The 14,524-nt window shown below is 41.4% G+C and overlaps 1 protein-coding gene across 4 annotated transcripts in view; it reads right to left on the bottom strand.

Moving 5' to 3' along the window:
* Positions 1-14,524, bottom strand: part of pcbp3 (poly(rC) binding protein 3) — a 34,705-nt gene that overhangs the window by 2,947 nt on the left and 17,234 nt on the right. Inside the window, exons 6-16 of one of the 4 annotated variants that reach the window (XM_086091129.1) lie at positions 11,749-11,772; positions 11,641-11,673; positions 10,514-10,630; positions 9,270-9,401; positions 7,783-7,911; positions 6,615-6,689; positions 5,646-5,687; positions 4,108-4,186; positions 1,610-1,662; positions 1,080-1,249; positions 224-814 (exon numbers count right to left, since the gene is read on the bottom strand). In XM_086091129.1, the coding sequence (XP_085947255.1) occupies positions 760-814; positions 1,080-1,249; positions 1,610-1,662; positions 4,108-4,186; positions 5,646-5,687; positions 6,615-6,689; positions 7,783-7,911; positions 9,270-9,401; positions 10,514-10,630; positions 11,641-11,673; positions 11,749-11,772 (909 nt within the window). In that variant the 3' untranslated portion in view covers positions 224-759. Of the gene's footprint in view, positions 1-223; positions 815-1,079; positions 1,250-1,609; positions 1,663-4,107; positions 4,187-5,645; positions 5,688-6,614; positions 6,690-7,782; positions 7,912-9,269; positions 9,402-10,513; positions 10,631-11,640; positions 11,674-11,748; positions 11,773-14,524 lie in introns of those variants that run through there. The other 3 variants (XM_086091130.1, XM_086091131.1, XM_086091132.1) reach the window with 3 other exon arrangements.

The following is a 14,524-nucleotide window of genomic DNA, read 5'->3' as shown; positions in this document are numbered from 1 at the left end:
GACAGTATCTGCACACGTGAGGTCACGTGACTGATGGTGACATAAACATTCAATGCGAAGATTTTTTCCAAGTTATGATGGTGTTTTATACACCGTATATCCAGTAAAAATATTTTAAGAAAATCTTTGTTAATCAAACCGACCCAAATATTTTTGGGGTGTATGAAGCTATTTTTTTTTATTTTTTTTTATTAATGATGAAATTCACACATTTGCAACTTCATAATTAAATACAAACAAAATGTTTATTTGGATTGTTTTGTTTTCCGACACTTGGGGAGGATTAGACGAGTGACTTTAAAAGTCCAGTTTGCTTTTGATTTGGTTGCTCTTAAATTGCATTTTAATGACAAAACATAACATACACAGTTGATGAGTCCATCACAAACAAACTCAAAAGTCGCACAGTATGTAATGCATGGAAACAAACAAACATCCATTTGAATTTTCCAAATAAGATTACTTTAGTCAATGAAATGAGGATAATAATAATAATAATAATAATAATAATAATAATAATAATAATATGACTACATTTCACAATATAAAACATCCTTTAGTGCCACACTGTCAATGTAAACAACAGCAATTCAAATAGTCTAAAACACAAGTGTCCGACAGGCTTCATATGACAATGCAAACAAATGATGTTAAGCTAATCCGCGTGGGCTAATACGTTGACATTTGAGGCGGGATGGAATTGGGGGGCTTGGGTGGCGTTTGGATGCAAAACACCGCCACCGTTTTAGGAAGGCCACTTCAGGTTGTTGCCATTGCCGACGGGTCATTCCACATTGCGGCCACGTCCCTGAACCTGCCGTTGGGAGTTATAGGAAATCATAATAATAACAATAATAATAATAATAATAAAAAAAATGATAATAACTTTATGCAGCACCTTTGTAAACGAAGCTACAAGGTGCTTGACAAAAACAACGGTAATTCTATACGGCGGACCAATGCAAATGTATACGGGGCTGCAAATGTCCACCAGGTTGGACTACGGACACCCCCTGTCTTTGCAGGCTTGCATGACCTTTCAACTTTGTCTGCGCTAGTAGTGCGGTGCGCTCGCTTACCTGGCATTGATGAGATACTGGGCCAGGCTGATGTTAGCGGGCGTCCCGGTGATGGTGATCTGCCGCTCGGACGAGCCTTCGATGGCGTTTGCGATTTTGATCTGAGCCCCCGACATTTGCCGGATCTCGTTGATTTTGGTTCCTTGCCGTCCGATGATGCAGCCTATGAGCTGGAATCACAGCAGGCAGCTGAAATTGGCGCTACAGTTTCAAGGGACCTGACGATGACGCAAGGCGTTGCTTGCTTCTGGCATGTCAAGTACCTCAGTCGATAATTTATCACTTCAAAATTACTTCCTTGTCACCAATAACTGCTTTCCTATTCGCCCAAATTTTGGCGCCATCTTGTGGCCTTCCACAATGAGCAAAAATTAACCTTAAATACGGAGTTTTTCATCAAATAGCTGACAGGTCCATTTTTGAATAGATTAGGATGAGAACCGCAAATAGGCAAAGGTTTAGCATAAATATGTCTAAAGGTTGTAAATCAAAAGGAACATTAGTGGATTTTTTTCAGAAAGCGTCCTTACATCGTTAGGAATGGTGAGCTCATGAGTGCTGGCTGGTGGACTCGCATCCAAACCTGAATTGGTTCAAAAAAAACAACAAAAACACAAGATGGGATGAAAACTTCAAGTTCCTGTTGTGATTTTGAGGCATAAGTGAACATTTGTAGGAATATACTTATAACCTGAGGAATGTGGGCCACAAACCGGACAGGAAGTTGCTTAAAACCTGCAACTTGTTTATGATGTTGACGTTATCATGGCAATGCCTCAATTGCTGCTGAAAGCTTGAACGGAGGGTTTATGACTTTGCTTAGTTTCCCATCATATGCCCAAATGATGTGAAATGGACTTTTTTTTCCATTTAGCTTGTATACAAATAATCGGCTCTCTGGAGTGCCTGCAAGCCATCAGCGTCAAATTCAACAACCCAAGGAATCTTTTCCTAAAATCACGATTAGGCATTATTCAAAAGAATGATGCCTAATCCTGATGTCACAATCTAATTTACACGTCAACCGCCCCCCCCACAGACTTCTCCGCCCATGACTTGGCAGGTAGGCCGGGGCACATTTTCAAGCCACAGCATCTGATAAGCGGCACATATTTGATTGCTCAGCAGAGCTGTTGAATGAATAAGAGAGAGAGAGGACGCCTATTTGAGTCCACTGTTGATATCATCAAGCGCTCAAAGGCAAGGCAGCCCATTTTTGTCAAAATTCGGCGGGCCATAACTCCAAAACACCTGGTCCGAAGAACCTAAAATGTGAGATCTAGTGTTGTGCCATCACTATCAACAAGTACACCAACTTTCATTCAAATCCAAATCTGCTTGGATAAACCCACATGGAACCTTCTTGGTGCACTTGATTGGTTCTGACTCGCTTTTTTTTATTTTTATCTCCTCATGCAGCCGCTCCTCAAAACAGTCAAAGGGTGTTAATTTGCTCTGTGATTGTCTCTATTTTGACGACACCTGGGAACCGTGTTAAAATGTGAAAAAATTGCACGAGTGGAGCAAGCTTAGCTAACACATCAAAGGAAACTTTAAGACGCCGTCAGAGAGTGCGTTTGCACTAAAAGTGAAAATAACTTGCTCGAACCCGCTAAATGGCAAAGCACATCTGTGGCAGGTCTGCTACGTGCTCTCCCAGGATCCGCTATTGTTTTGACACTTTGAGTTGGCAACTGTCCTCGGAGAATTCTGTTGCTGAAAAAGATCTCTCCTTTTATGCCCGTAACCGAACTGCGGCCCTTCAATGGAGTTCTGCGTCGACAGAACTTGCAAGTGTATTTTTGTGTATCCAGATGGTGAAGACCCTAACAGGACCAAAGGGATATTTGTCCTAGAAATGACGGCAGGACTTTACTTACTTTGCATCATCAATACTTTGAAAAAGGGGTGATCAGGCAACGGTAGCAACGCATTATTGTTGACATTTTAGCCATTCACAATACGAGGGGTTGACTTCAGATTTTTTTGGTCGACTTTTTGGACTGGTCTTCCGTCTCCAAAAATACGTCCTCGGATGCAGTTTCCTAAGCCCATCGCATACGATCACATTCAGACACCTTCGCTGCCTTGCAGACCGTCGGACAGTTTGAAATTGGAATGCTAATTCTCGAAACGCACCTGCGAGGGTCGCTAAAAGTCGGACTGTGTGTGAGCGAAACGGGAGTTCGTCATCGTCCGTCGGTACGAATCCGGTTAGTAACAATTCCCGTGACGAAAACCCACTTCCGTCGGTGAATAGTCTGTCAGATTTTTTTTGGAAGTTTCACGTGACAGTATTCGGCAACAGACATACGGAATGCCCACCTCGAGCAATTATGTTTAAACGGTGTTTGGATGAGTTCACGGAAGTAACTTGTTTACACGTAATTCCCAAAAAAAAAAAAAGTTATTTAAATGTGGACTTTCTGCAATTTAAGTTCTTCAAATTCATGTTATATAATTAAGTAAGAGCAGAAAATGGAGTGCGTGAGACAGCATTGTTTGGCAAGTGCTACATGATCGCCATTGTATGCTATTTAGCCCTTCGTCATATCGCAGCGACTGTTTGGCACGTGTCAATGTTTACGCATTATGCTTTAGTTTCCAGCCATCAGCGATCCAGTATGCGATTAGACCATCGTCATATATGGGAAGTGAAATAACACAAAGTGTTTTCAAGGGCAGATGCATCGCCTTTGCCAAGTCATAACAATTGCATTATTATTATTATTTTTTTTTTCTTTAAGAGCTCAGTATTGTTCATTCGGAAATGTCATCATCATTGCTCTTTTTTTTTTTTTTTTAAATATATATATATATATATATATATATATATATATATATATAACAATTGCATTATTATCGTAAGTGTCCATGTTGCTTTTCACAGGCTTTTGTTCTCTGTCCAAAAAAAAAAAAAAATCATGCTGAAAAGAAAAGAAAAGGAAATAAGGTGGCGGGTAAGAGAAGGGAAAGGATGAGGAGAGGACAGAGAAGGACACGTCTACAGGGCCTTGTGGGTACGTACCAGGGAAAGCGGGGGTGGTCGGTCCGAGAGGGGTAAAGGGGGTTTGCTGCATAGCCAGCTGGTGGAGCTTGGTCAGCTGCTGAAGGGTTAGGAGGGAAAGTACAACTAACAGGTTACTGGTTACACCAAGAGAATGTCGTCAACCCAAAAAAGTCCAGATGGTGAGGATAGGTGGGAACACAACCAAGATGGTGGAGGGGGGGGGGGGGGGGGGGATATGAGAACGGTAGACAAAAGAGGAGGGAGGTTTTCTGCCATGGAGCTCTCAATTCTGATTCACGTGTGACTTGAGATAACTGCACTTATCAAAAACCTCAAGCGGTGGTGGAGGTTTTTCTTTTTCTTTGACATGCTTCTCCTTCCACATTTTTCATCCTATTTACGTCATTACAATTTCAACATATTTCACAAATTCAGAGCATGGCGGCTTCTATTTTTTGGACTGCCAAAATTCACAGCTTTCCCATTATTCAGCTTTTTTCCCCTACAAATTGCCCATTCATTCCAATTGAGGCCAAATTTCCCCCAGAACTTATTTAGGGTTCATTTTCATAGGCAAACACATTCAGATAGTTTCCATACAAAATTTAGATCATTCTGCTTATTCAATTCACCATAGGAATTTTCAACATGACAAATTTTGCACATACCAAAAATTCCCTTTTTTTGCCCCCCCCCCCCCCAAAAAAAAACATTTTCTACGTTATTCACTCCTCCCTCAATATTTCCTGACCGATTCAAACTTTTCCAACTTAAACATGTGAAGATCATTCAACCCATTCCATGTATTATTCCAATCACACAATTCTCGACATTTCCTAAAGCCCAAAACGACAAATATTGACATATTCACCTCCATTTTCCATGCATGTTGACCCATTAAGCCATTCCAACTTCAACATATTCAGCTCATTCCGTGTCATTCAGTGGACGGTCTGAGGTTTTGGTTTTGCTGCGGCCTTGTCGGTTTCCACCAGGAAAAGCGCAAGACGTGTGTTTTAAATTCGGATTCTCCCTCTTTACAGACTTTTTTTTTTCCCTTTTTTTTTTAAGAGCTCAGTATTGTTCATTCGGAAATGTCATCATCATTGCTCTTTTTTTTTTTTTTTTTTTTTTTTTAATATATATATATATATATATATATATATATATTTTTTTTTCTTTACAGACTTCTAATGGCCGAACGAGGATGTCAAGTCTGCTCTTGAGCGATTGTACCTCCGCGCGTTAACTCCAAGCGCATCCATCATTGCCCAACTTGGAATTAGTCAATCTGACACGAGCGAACTCTTGAGATGTTCTCGCGACAAGGATAGATGACGGCGGATTATTAACGGGCCGCGATATGAAACGACTGGAAATTAAGGGAGGGACGACACGGACTTGCACTTTTAATATGTTGGCCCCACATTTGTTATCTCGGAGACCTGAATGAGATCTTCAACCGACTGAAGAATGTCAGAGATGGGGGGGTGTCACTTTTTTTCGTCCCACATTATTTTCATGGTTTTATTAGAGGAAGAGACTAAAAAACTCACATCTGGGTGTGGAATGGCGTACTGTCCCTGAATTGTGTAGGCCTGTGGAGAAGAGTGAGAATAGTCATCGTTAGTAAAGGCCGCGGGAAAAAGAAGAGATGCAAATCAATCAGTGTCGATTACTGTCATATTCCATCATGTAAAAGTTGTTATCAAAAGTGGACAGTGGACACAAAAACTAGACCGGAGTTCTCAAAGTAATCCCCTTGACCTAAACGTCTAAAGTGATAATTATAAAATAATAATAATAATAATAATAAAAGGATGAAGTTGATTGTGACAAAGTCAAAGTTTAATAGTAGCGGCCTGCGGCGCGGGTGGAGTGAGTTTATTGAGGAAAAATAGAACTTCTTTCTTGTAGTATTGTACTTTATTTTTTATTTTTTTATTATTATTATTATTTTTTTTTTTTTTATAGTATTGTACTTTAATGAAGGAGAGTATGTTTTGATTCTTTGCAAAATTAGGACTATATACAGTATTCTTCACGAAAACAAAAAAAAACAGAACTAGACTATGCATATCAGAATTCTAGCATACCCCCCCCCCCCCCCCCCCCCTAAAGTTTGTGCATTCTGGTGGAACTGCATCGACTTTTGGGGCCCCAAACATGACCCACAACAGTTTCACCAATCGAGAAGACATTTGGTGGATGCGGGTATCACAACAGGACACATCAAAAAGTTTCAAGGAGCCTTGAAGGGAGTTTAACAGGAAGTTAGGAATGTCTGGTCTCGTACTTTGACAAACTCGGGAACTCGCCCAAATGATCGCCAATCGGAAGCTTTTTTCTTGTTTTGTCTTTGGTGTCCAAGCGAGCGTGAGAGCCAGAGTTTATTGCTCCTCGCAATTCTTGTGTTTGTGTTTAGCGTCCATGTTGTGTCAGTATACAAAAACCAAATATTGCCTTGCGGCCTTTGGGGCAACTCTTGCTACAAGCCAAACTATTTTAGATTGCGGGATTCTTACCTGACCCCCTGAAAAAATGACAGGGGTGGAAGCAGGCTTCGGGCGATAAGGAATCGTGGCACCTTTGGGCGGAGACTAGGAGAGACGGTGAGAATAAGAGTGAAAGACTTTAAGAATCAAATCTGGATGAAACCAGACTCGGAAAAATAAGCGGTTCATAGCAGCTTGCGACATTTTAGCTCGATTCCAGGAATCGTTCAAGTGTGAAATGTGATCTTGTGAAAATGATATTTGCTTTCAGCGGCCTTTCGATTGTGCCAAATACACATTTGCGTGTTTATTGGGAATATTGGAGTGCATATCGGAAACGGAAGATAACATACAGTTTTCTTTTAGCAACCTTTCAGTAGGTGAGATGACAGAGTCTGGACTGTCTGGTGTTGGTGTTCTTGTTCTGGAAGAATTTTTGCCTAATTTTGAATTTGATCTGAAACAAACGGGACCCGTTATCGCTCTTAGGTAGTCTCTTTGGTCCCCGTGACGCATGATGATCCTCACATGTGTATTTGTATTTGTATTTGTATGACCCTGACCCTAACCCTTCGCATCACGGGGTCTTGAGCTTCTTTTGTAATGATTTGCTATGAAAACACCTACCAAAAGAAAGATTAGTCTCTTCTTTCATCGGGAAAAAAAAGTGTATTTCTATCTGTTTTCGTTTTGCAGCAATTAGCATCAGAATATAGCTAAATTAAGATTATTCACAAATCTGTATAGAACTGTGAGTAAATGAGCTTTTTTTTCAACATGGCCCTGGTTGATCTCTTATACTCTGCTGGCCGTTTGTGTAACAATGACCATTTCTTCAACTGTTCTTTGCAGTTGAGAGGCTGCATCAAAGCCTTCTGTATGCTCTAGCATTAAAAAAAAAAAACATAAAAATACCTCTTTGGGACACATAGAACGTATTTATACGTTTTTGGGAGCAAACGAGTTTATTGACTGGCCGTGAATCTGTGATTGTCCAGTGTTCCAGTCATGCTAGGCTGCTTCACGTGATGACGCGCAATGTCTTGTCACAGTGCGAGTGGTACAGATTTCACACTTGGACACTTTCGGAGCAAACAAGTTCCCTCGAAGATCCGTATTTTGCCCCACGGGAAACGATTGCATCAAAGCGAGTCATGCAAAGAACCAACAGTCATTTGTCCTTTTTGTGCGAGTTTACCTCCAGCATGACGACACATATCTGTTTGACACACTGGATGATGGCTTCCGGGGTCCCGGAGATTGTCACAGCACGCTCTGTCGAATTGGGGAGCATGTCCCCCGCCACCTGAACCTGCGACCCTGTGGACTAGAGACGGGAGATAAGGGACTTAAGCGCCAACTGGTGCAGGCCTTCTATTTATTTATTTATTTATACATATTTCACAGAAGTATAATGCACTATTTTACTGAGGCGGCAATAGCTAAATTGCCTTTTGTGCTGTCAAGGGCTTTTTTTTTTTTTTTTTCAGCGTATGACTCGGACTTTTTATTGCTGCTCCAAGTATGCGCCCTGAGGTTTAACATCCCGTCTTAGGGACAAGTGAGGCAAATCTCATCGTGATCGCTGACCAACAGCGAATTTCTGCCATGTTGTTGTTGTTATCAAATTCTGCCCATGCTGCGATGTTTTGATAAGCCGCAGAAATCTACAACAGGGGTATCGGATTTTTGCCGCATTGAATATCACTTCCAAATAAGCGTCATGCTGCAAAAGACATTCTGAGATCTTCCAAGAAGACTGGAAAATGGACCGGGATCGGACGCTATTTTGTATTTTATGCAAAATCGGTGATCGGCTGTAATGTCTTAAGTTGCCCAATCGATTAATTTTGTCAATGATCAGCTTCACAAAATAAGCTCATAACATGTGATATTTCATGTTTAGCAGAGTTTTGGGGAGAATTTGGGGGGGTTATTTATTTTTTCTCTCTTTTTATTTTAATTGGTGTCAATAATACGTGGCTTTTCGTAATTGATGGGCCGGGCCGGTACCTCTCCCCGCGATTGGCTGCAGTCGTTTAAAGCCGAGTTAAACCATAAAAAAATACAAAATAAAACTGGAAAAATAGGATCCGAATCCCTTCAAAATGATGTAAATCCTATTTAACAACTTGAGCTTTAACAATAAATAACTCACTTAAGATCTATCACATGAACATACGTCATTAAAAAAACTGTACTACTTTCCTATGTAGACAGGAATTTGCCGTTTTTGTTATGACGTCTGGGCAATGCTTTACATTCTGATCAAAATGCCTGATATGTCCAGCAAAATGCATTCCTTTATTTTTTTTATTTTTTTTTCCTTTTATTTTTTCCCTTTTTTTTTTTTTTAGAGCTCAGTATTGTTCATTCGGAAATGTCATCATCATTGCTCTTTTTTTTTTTTTTTTCTTTTTTTTTAAATACATATACATATATATATATATATATATATACATATACATACACATATACATATATATATATATATATACATATATACATACATATATATATATATACTTTTTTTTTTTGTGTGTGTGGGTGAGTATGTGTATGTGCGTAAAATGCATTCCTTTTAATAGGTTCGATTAGATGAGATTAGGCACAACGGAAAACGTCGACGCTACCCAATGAAAACGAATTTTGTAGGGTGTTGATGAGAAGCAAATGTTTTCCTACCTCTCTCATTTCTTTAATCTTGGAACCTCCTTTCCCAATGAGAGAGCCGCACTGGCTGGCTGGCACGACGAGCCTTAAGGTGACCGGAGGCTTGCTGGTTGCCGGGCTGTTGCTCATGGAATTGATGATGTCCTGCAGTACGACGACGACAATTTCACCTTGCACTCGGAACAAAAAGACTTCCGTCGCTTCTTGTAACCCGTTTCTTTATTTGAGCATTTCATTACCGATTTGAGTTCAGGGGCCACATTCACCTCAATTTCATGTCAAGTGGGCCAGACGATTATATCCGTGTACCGACAATCCCAAATTTAGAAAGTATTCCCATTTGTTATTATCTTGTTGCAAATCGTGTCTTATACACTATAAGCAATCGGAAATTCCTGAAAACAAATGAGTGCGTATTATGAATCGGTGTTTTTATTTATACGTGCGCATTCTCGATTTGGGAAGTGCGGAACTCCCTTTTTCGCTCTTCGTGCAAATGAAAAAGCCAGAAACGGTCCGCGACTTGAGGCGCGTTAAAGAACACTTCTGCGAGGCAAACGGATCACATTAAGAGAGCGGCTGTTAAAATGCAGTTCACGAAGCAGCAGGGCAGCAATTTCAAGCTGCTGCTACGTGAAGGCCGATCTTCTAAATGATCTTCAAGTTGGACGGTCCACACGGACGGCCGCCATGGCCCATTAAGGGACACAATGTGCACGTCCATCCATCCATCCATTTTCTGTACCGCTTGTCCTCACAAGGGTTGCGGGGGTTGCTGGAGCCTATCCCAGCTGGCTTCGGGCAGTAGGCGGGGTACACCCTGTACTGGTTGCCATCCAATCGCAGGGCACACAGAGACGAACAACCATACTCACAATCGCACCTACGGACAATTTGGAGTGTCCAATTCACCTGCCATGCATGTTTTTGGAATGTGGGAGGAAACCGGAGTACCCGGAGAAAAGCCACGCAGGCACGGGGAGAACATGCAAACTCCGCCCAGGAAGGCCGAAGCCCGGACTTGATCTCACAACCTTTGCACTGGGAGGCGGACGTGCTAACCAGTCAGCCACCGTGCCGCCGCAATGTGCACGTGTTCTTACAAAATATCTCCTGTCATGGTATAAAAGGCATAACGGCGCCTTCTGCTGTTAAAAAATAAAAAAAACATTCACCACAATGTGCCACGAGTACAAATGGGCAACAAACTCCAAAAGTACGATATGCTTGCTTCGAGCGTGTTCACACGCACGCACCTCCTCAAATTTGTAGGCAATCATGGCAAAAGCCTTGAAGATGGTGTCTGTTGGTCCGGTGATGGTGACGATCCTCTCGGGGCAGTTGCCTTCTGAGATGTTGATTCGCGCGCCGCTCTGAGAAGGAGCAGCATTTTCGAATTTCAATTTGATCTGTTGACTCTCAAATCATCGTCCACTAATGCAAATAGAAATGCCATTAATCCGTTCCGGAAGCTTCAACAACAACAAAAAACGTATTTTAATTCGGACGAGGTCTAACTTGTTAACACAAATAAATTTTAGCACTACAAATTTTTTTTGAACGCAAATGAACGCATGACCTTGAACCAGCTCTTAACTGTTGCGTTGTGTGCGCCATGTTTAGTGTGATGTTCCTGCTGTGCTCACATTGGCCTCTTGGGGGCAGTGAGGTGCACGCTAACACTAATAAACGTACATTAGTCGAAAGACCAGAAGAAGAAAGTCGGGATTGAACTCCATTTGTAGTGTAACTCGTGAGTGTGTGTGCGAATTTTCGTCATTTGAAGAAATTTGATTTATAAATATATGGTAAAGTCCAATTTTATGAAGCAGGAACGGGTAACAAATTTTTTCCTTTTTTTCTTTAAGAGCTCAGTATTGTTCATTCGGAAATGTCATCATCATTGCTCTTTTATTTATTTTATTTTATTTTATTTTTTTATTTTTTTTATTTTTTTTTGTGTGTGTGTGTGGGTGAGTATGTGTATGTGCGTGCGTGCGTGCGTGTATTTGTTAGCTCACCAGAAAACCTATTAGAAAAAATCTCATACCGTTCACCTAAACCGAACACCAGGAGACCCGAGGAAGGACCAAAGAAACAAACAAAAACAAATGCTATTTTTCTAATGTTCATGGTAGTTTAATTGAATTTTTTTAATTGAATCTTTTAAATTTGCGATCAATATGCAGGACACTTTGCTTCGTAAAACTGTTCATTTTGCAGTTTGTCTTATTGTGCGTTCATACATTTTATTTCCTAGAGATGCAAATTTGGTAGAATGGCCGCTAAAACATGCACAGTTCGGTATAAATGATAAGCCTTTGTGAAAACATGACGTCCACGACCAAAAGATGGAACGTAAACGTTACACGCTGAAACTCACCTCTTCGCGCATTTTTTTCACCGTTTCCCCTTTCTGGATGAAATACAAGAGCAAAATTTGAATCGGCATCAAACGTAGAGGATTCTTCAAGGATGTCGATGTACATACCTTTCCAATTATGCTCCCCACTTCCTACAATCAAAACACAAAAAGAACAAGTATTGACTTGTCTGTGCAATTCATCACAAATGGATTTTCCTTTCCCGCTGCGGTTACAAAGCGAAGCCGAGGTCCGCTCGCCATTTGCATGTAATCACTCTGGCTGAGCTGAGCGCGGCGCGGCGCGGCGGGGAAACGGCGAGGAAGGAAGCGGCTCCGCGTGTCAACACGACAGTCCCGTCGGAAGGGCCGCGCAAGGGTTGGCGGACGTCCAGTGTGACGTAAAAGCCGCAGGCTGCCACGCGCCCTCCGAGTCGATGTTAATATTCATGAATTATCCATCAGGCTTTGAAAAAAAAAAAGAAATGTAAAAGTCGCCACACTTTATACTACAACTATTTATCCTTGACTTCTCTTTTTGCCCTTTTTATAAACGATTCAGGCCTGCCGAGGTTGTATTCAATTTTAGGCTTTATTTGTATACGTAGCGCATTTCATACTCAATGTGCTTCTCATAGCAAAAAACAACAACATTTAAAGGTGAACAAATTCAAGACATTTAAAAAAACAGACACATTTAAGACAAATATAAAGTAGTCTACTAAAATGACTGAGTAGATCTTCCATTTGCGTGCAGCATCACAGTTAAATGCCGCTTCACCATCTTTGCTTTGATCTCTGGGCTCCACTAATTGACCCGAGTCTGCGGACCTCAGAGCTCGCCTTGCTTTATATTCATTCAGCATTTCTTCAACGTATCGAGGATCCAAACCATTCAGCGATTCGCAGACCAGCAGCAGAATTTTAAAAATCGATTCTGCAGCCGACCGGAAGCTGATGTATAAACTCTTTAGGATATTAAAAGAGGTGAACGCTTTTTTTTTCTTTTTTTTTCTCGTAGCGAACCCTCAACGATCATCACACTGACGCCATGCTATTAAAAAAAAAAAAAAAAGCTCTTCCATTTGCGTGCAGCATCACAGCTAAATGCCGCTTCACCATCTTTGCTTTGATCTCTGGGCTCCACTAGTTGACCCGAGTCTGCGGACCTCAGAGCTCTCCTTGCTTTATATTCATTCAGCATTTCTTCAACGTATCGAGGATCCAAACCATTCAGCGATTCGCAGACCAGCAGCAGAATTTTAAAAATCGATTCTGCTGCCGACCGGAAGCTGATGTATAAACTCTTTAGGATATTAAAAGAGGTGAACGCTTTTTTTTTTTTTCTTTTTTTTCTCGTAGCGAACCCTCAACGATCATCACACTGACGCCATGCTATAAAAAAAAAAAAAAAAGCTCTTCCATTTGCGTGCAGCATCACAGCTAAATGCCGCTTCACCATCTTTGCTTTGATCTCTGGGCTCCACTAATTGACCCGAGTCTGCGGACCTCAGAGCTCTCCTTGCTTTATATTCATTCAGCATTTCTTCAACGTATCGAGGATCCAAACCATTCAGCGATTCGCAGACCAGCAGCAGAATTTTAAAAATCGATTCTGCAGCCGACTGGAAGCTGATGTATAAACTCTTTAGGATATTAAAAGAGGTGAACGCTTTTTTTTTTTCTTTTTTTTTTCTCGTAGCGAACCCTCAACGATCATCACACTGACGCCATGCTATAAAAAAAAAAAAAAAAAAGCTTTGCAATCAAGGAAAAGCTCATCAATCCAGAAGACCTGATCACACTTTGGGCTCATTTTTGGGCAAATTCCACAGTTAGCTGTCCATCAAAGTGCAAGGCCCAAATGGCTGCTTCAAACCAAAATGGCTGACTTCCTGTTCAATTTGCACACAGACACATATATATATATATATATATATATAGATAATGTTTTAGTCCATGCCCCCCCCCCCGTTCCAAAACGCCATCTGTGCCGCTGCTTGCCTGTACGTGATCAACTGGTGATCTGCCGGGACTCAAACGCCGCATGACCTCGCACAGGATAAGCTCGAAATGGATGGATTGAAAGTCGGCGAGACGGAGAGATGGATGGATGTAACCACCACCCGAGCCCGCCGCCAAACCACGCCGGAATTACAGAACAGACTTCCAACATGGCGATGTTTGACAAACAAGCTTTTACGCTCACGTTCGCACCTGCGGCCAATTCAAGTCTTCAGTGTTTGTGCTGTGCATCATTTCGGAAGCGCGAGACAGGCAAGACGTTCTCGGTGTGTGATTGAGGTTCGTCGAATGTCAATTTGTCAGCGGGAATGGTTCCGAAGATGAACGAGGAACATCGCGAACGTATTTCAACGGATCCGCATTTATGTCGACAGTACCGCAGAAACGCCGCAGAAACGTCACAAGCAATGCGCCTCCGCTATTCATTTTCAAGCAAAAATATTGCTTTCAATCTTTTTGCTCATCCGTCAGTTTCAGCTGGAAGAGTTGTTGACGGAATTGAACATGAGCCACTGGGCCAATTCATTGAAAGGGCATTTCCAACAACTTGGTTTTTCGTCCCTGGAGTCCTCACACTGACACGCGCTGGCAAAGTAGAACTCGCGTCAAAAAAAATACCGTTTTCCCCGATATCGTCAATCTGTAATGGAAAATGTCATCGCGCAAATGAATTTTGAGAGTTTTTGTACTTTAACTCATTCACTCGCAGCCATTTTTACTGAAGCAACCCACCTGGTTGATCTCTTATACTCTGCTGCCACCTGCTGGTCGTTTTTTTGTAATAACTACTATTGCTTTAAGCGTTGCTGTTCAGGTCAGAAACTGCATCAAAGCTATGCAATAGCATACAAAATATATATAAATACCTTTTGGGGACCCT

This window comes from Leptonotus elevatus, chromosome 12 (genome assembly GCF_054856555.1).
Source record: "Leptonotus elevatus isolate MCC_2025b chromosome 12, RoL_Lele_1.0, whole genome shotgun sequence".
Taxonomy (NCBI): Eukaryota; Metazoa; Chordata; class Actinopteri; order Syngnathiformes; family Syngnathidae; genus Leptonotus; species Leptonotus elevatus.
This window is presented reverse-complemented; position numbering and strand designations above follow the sequence as displayed.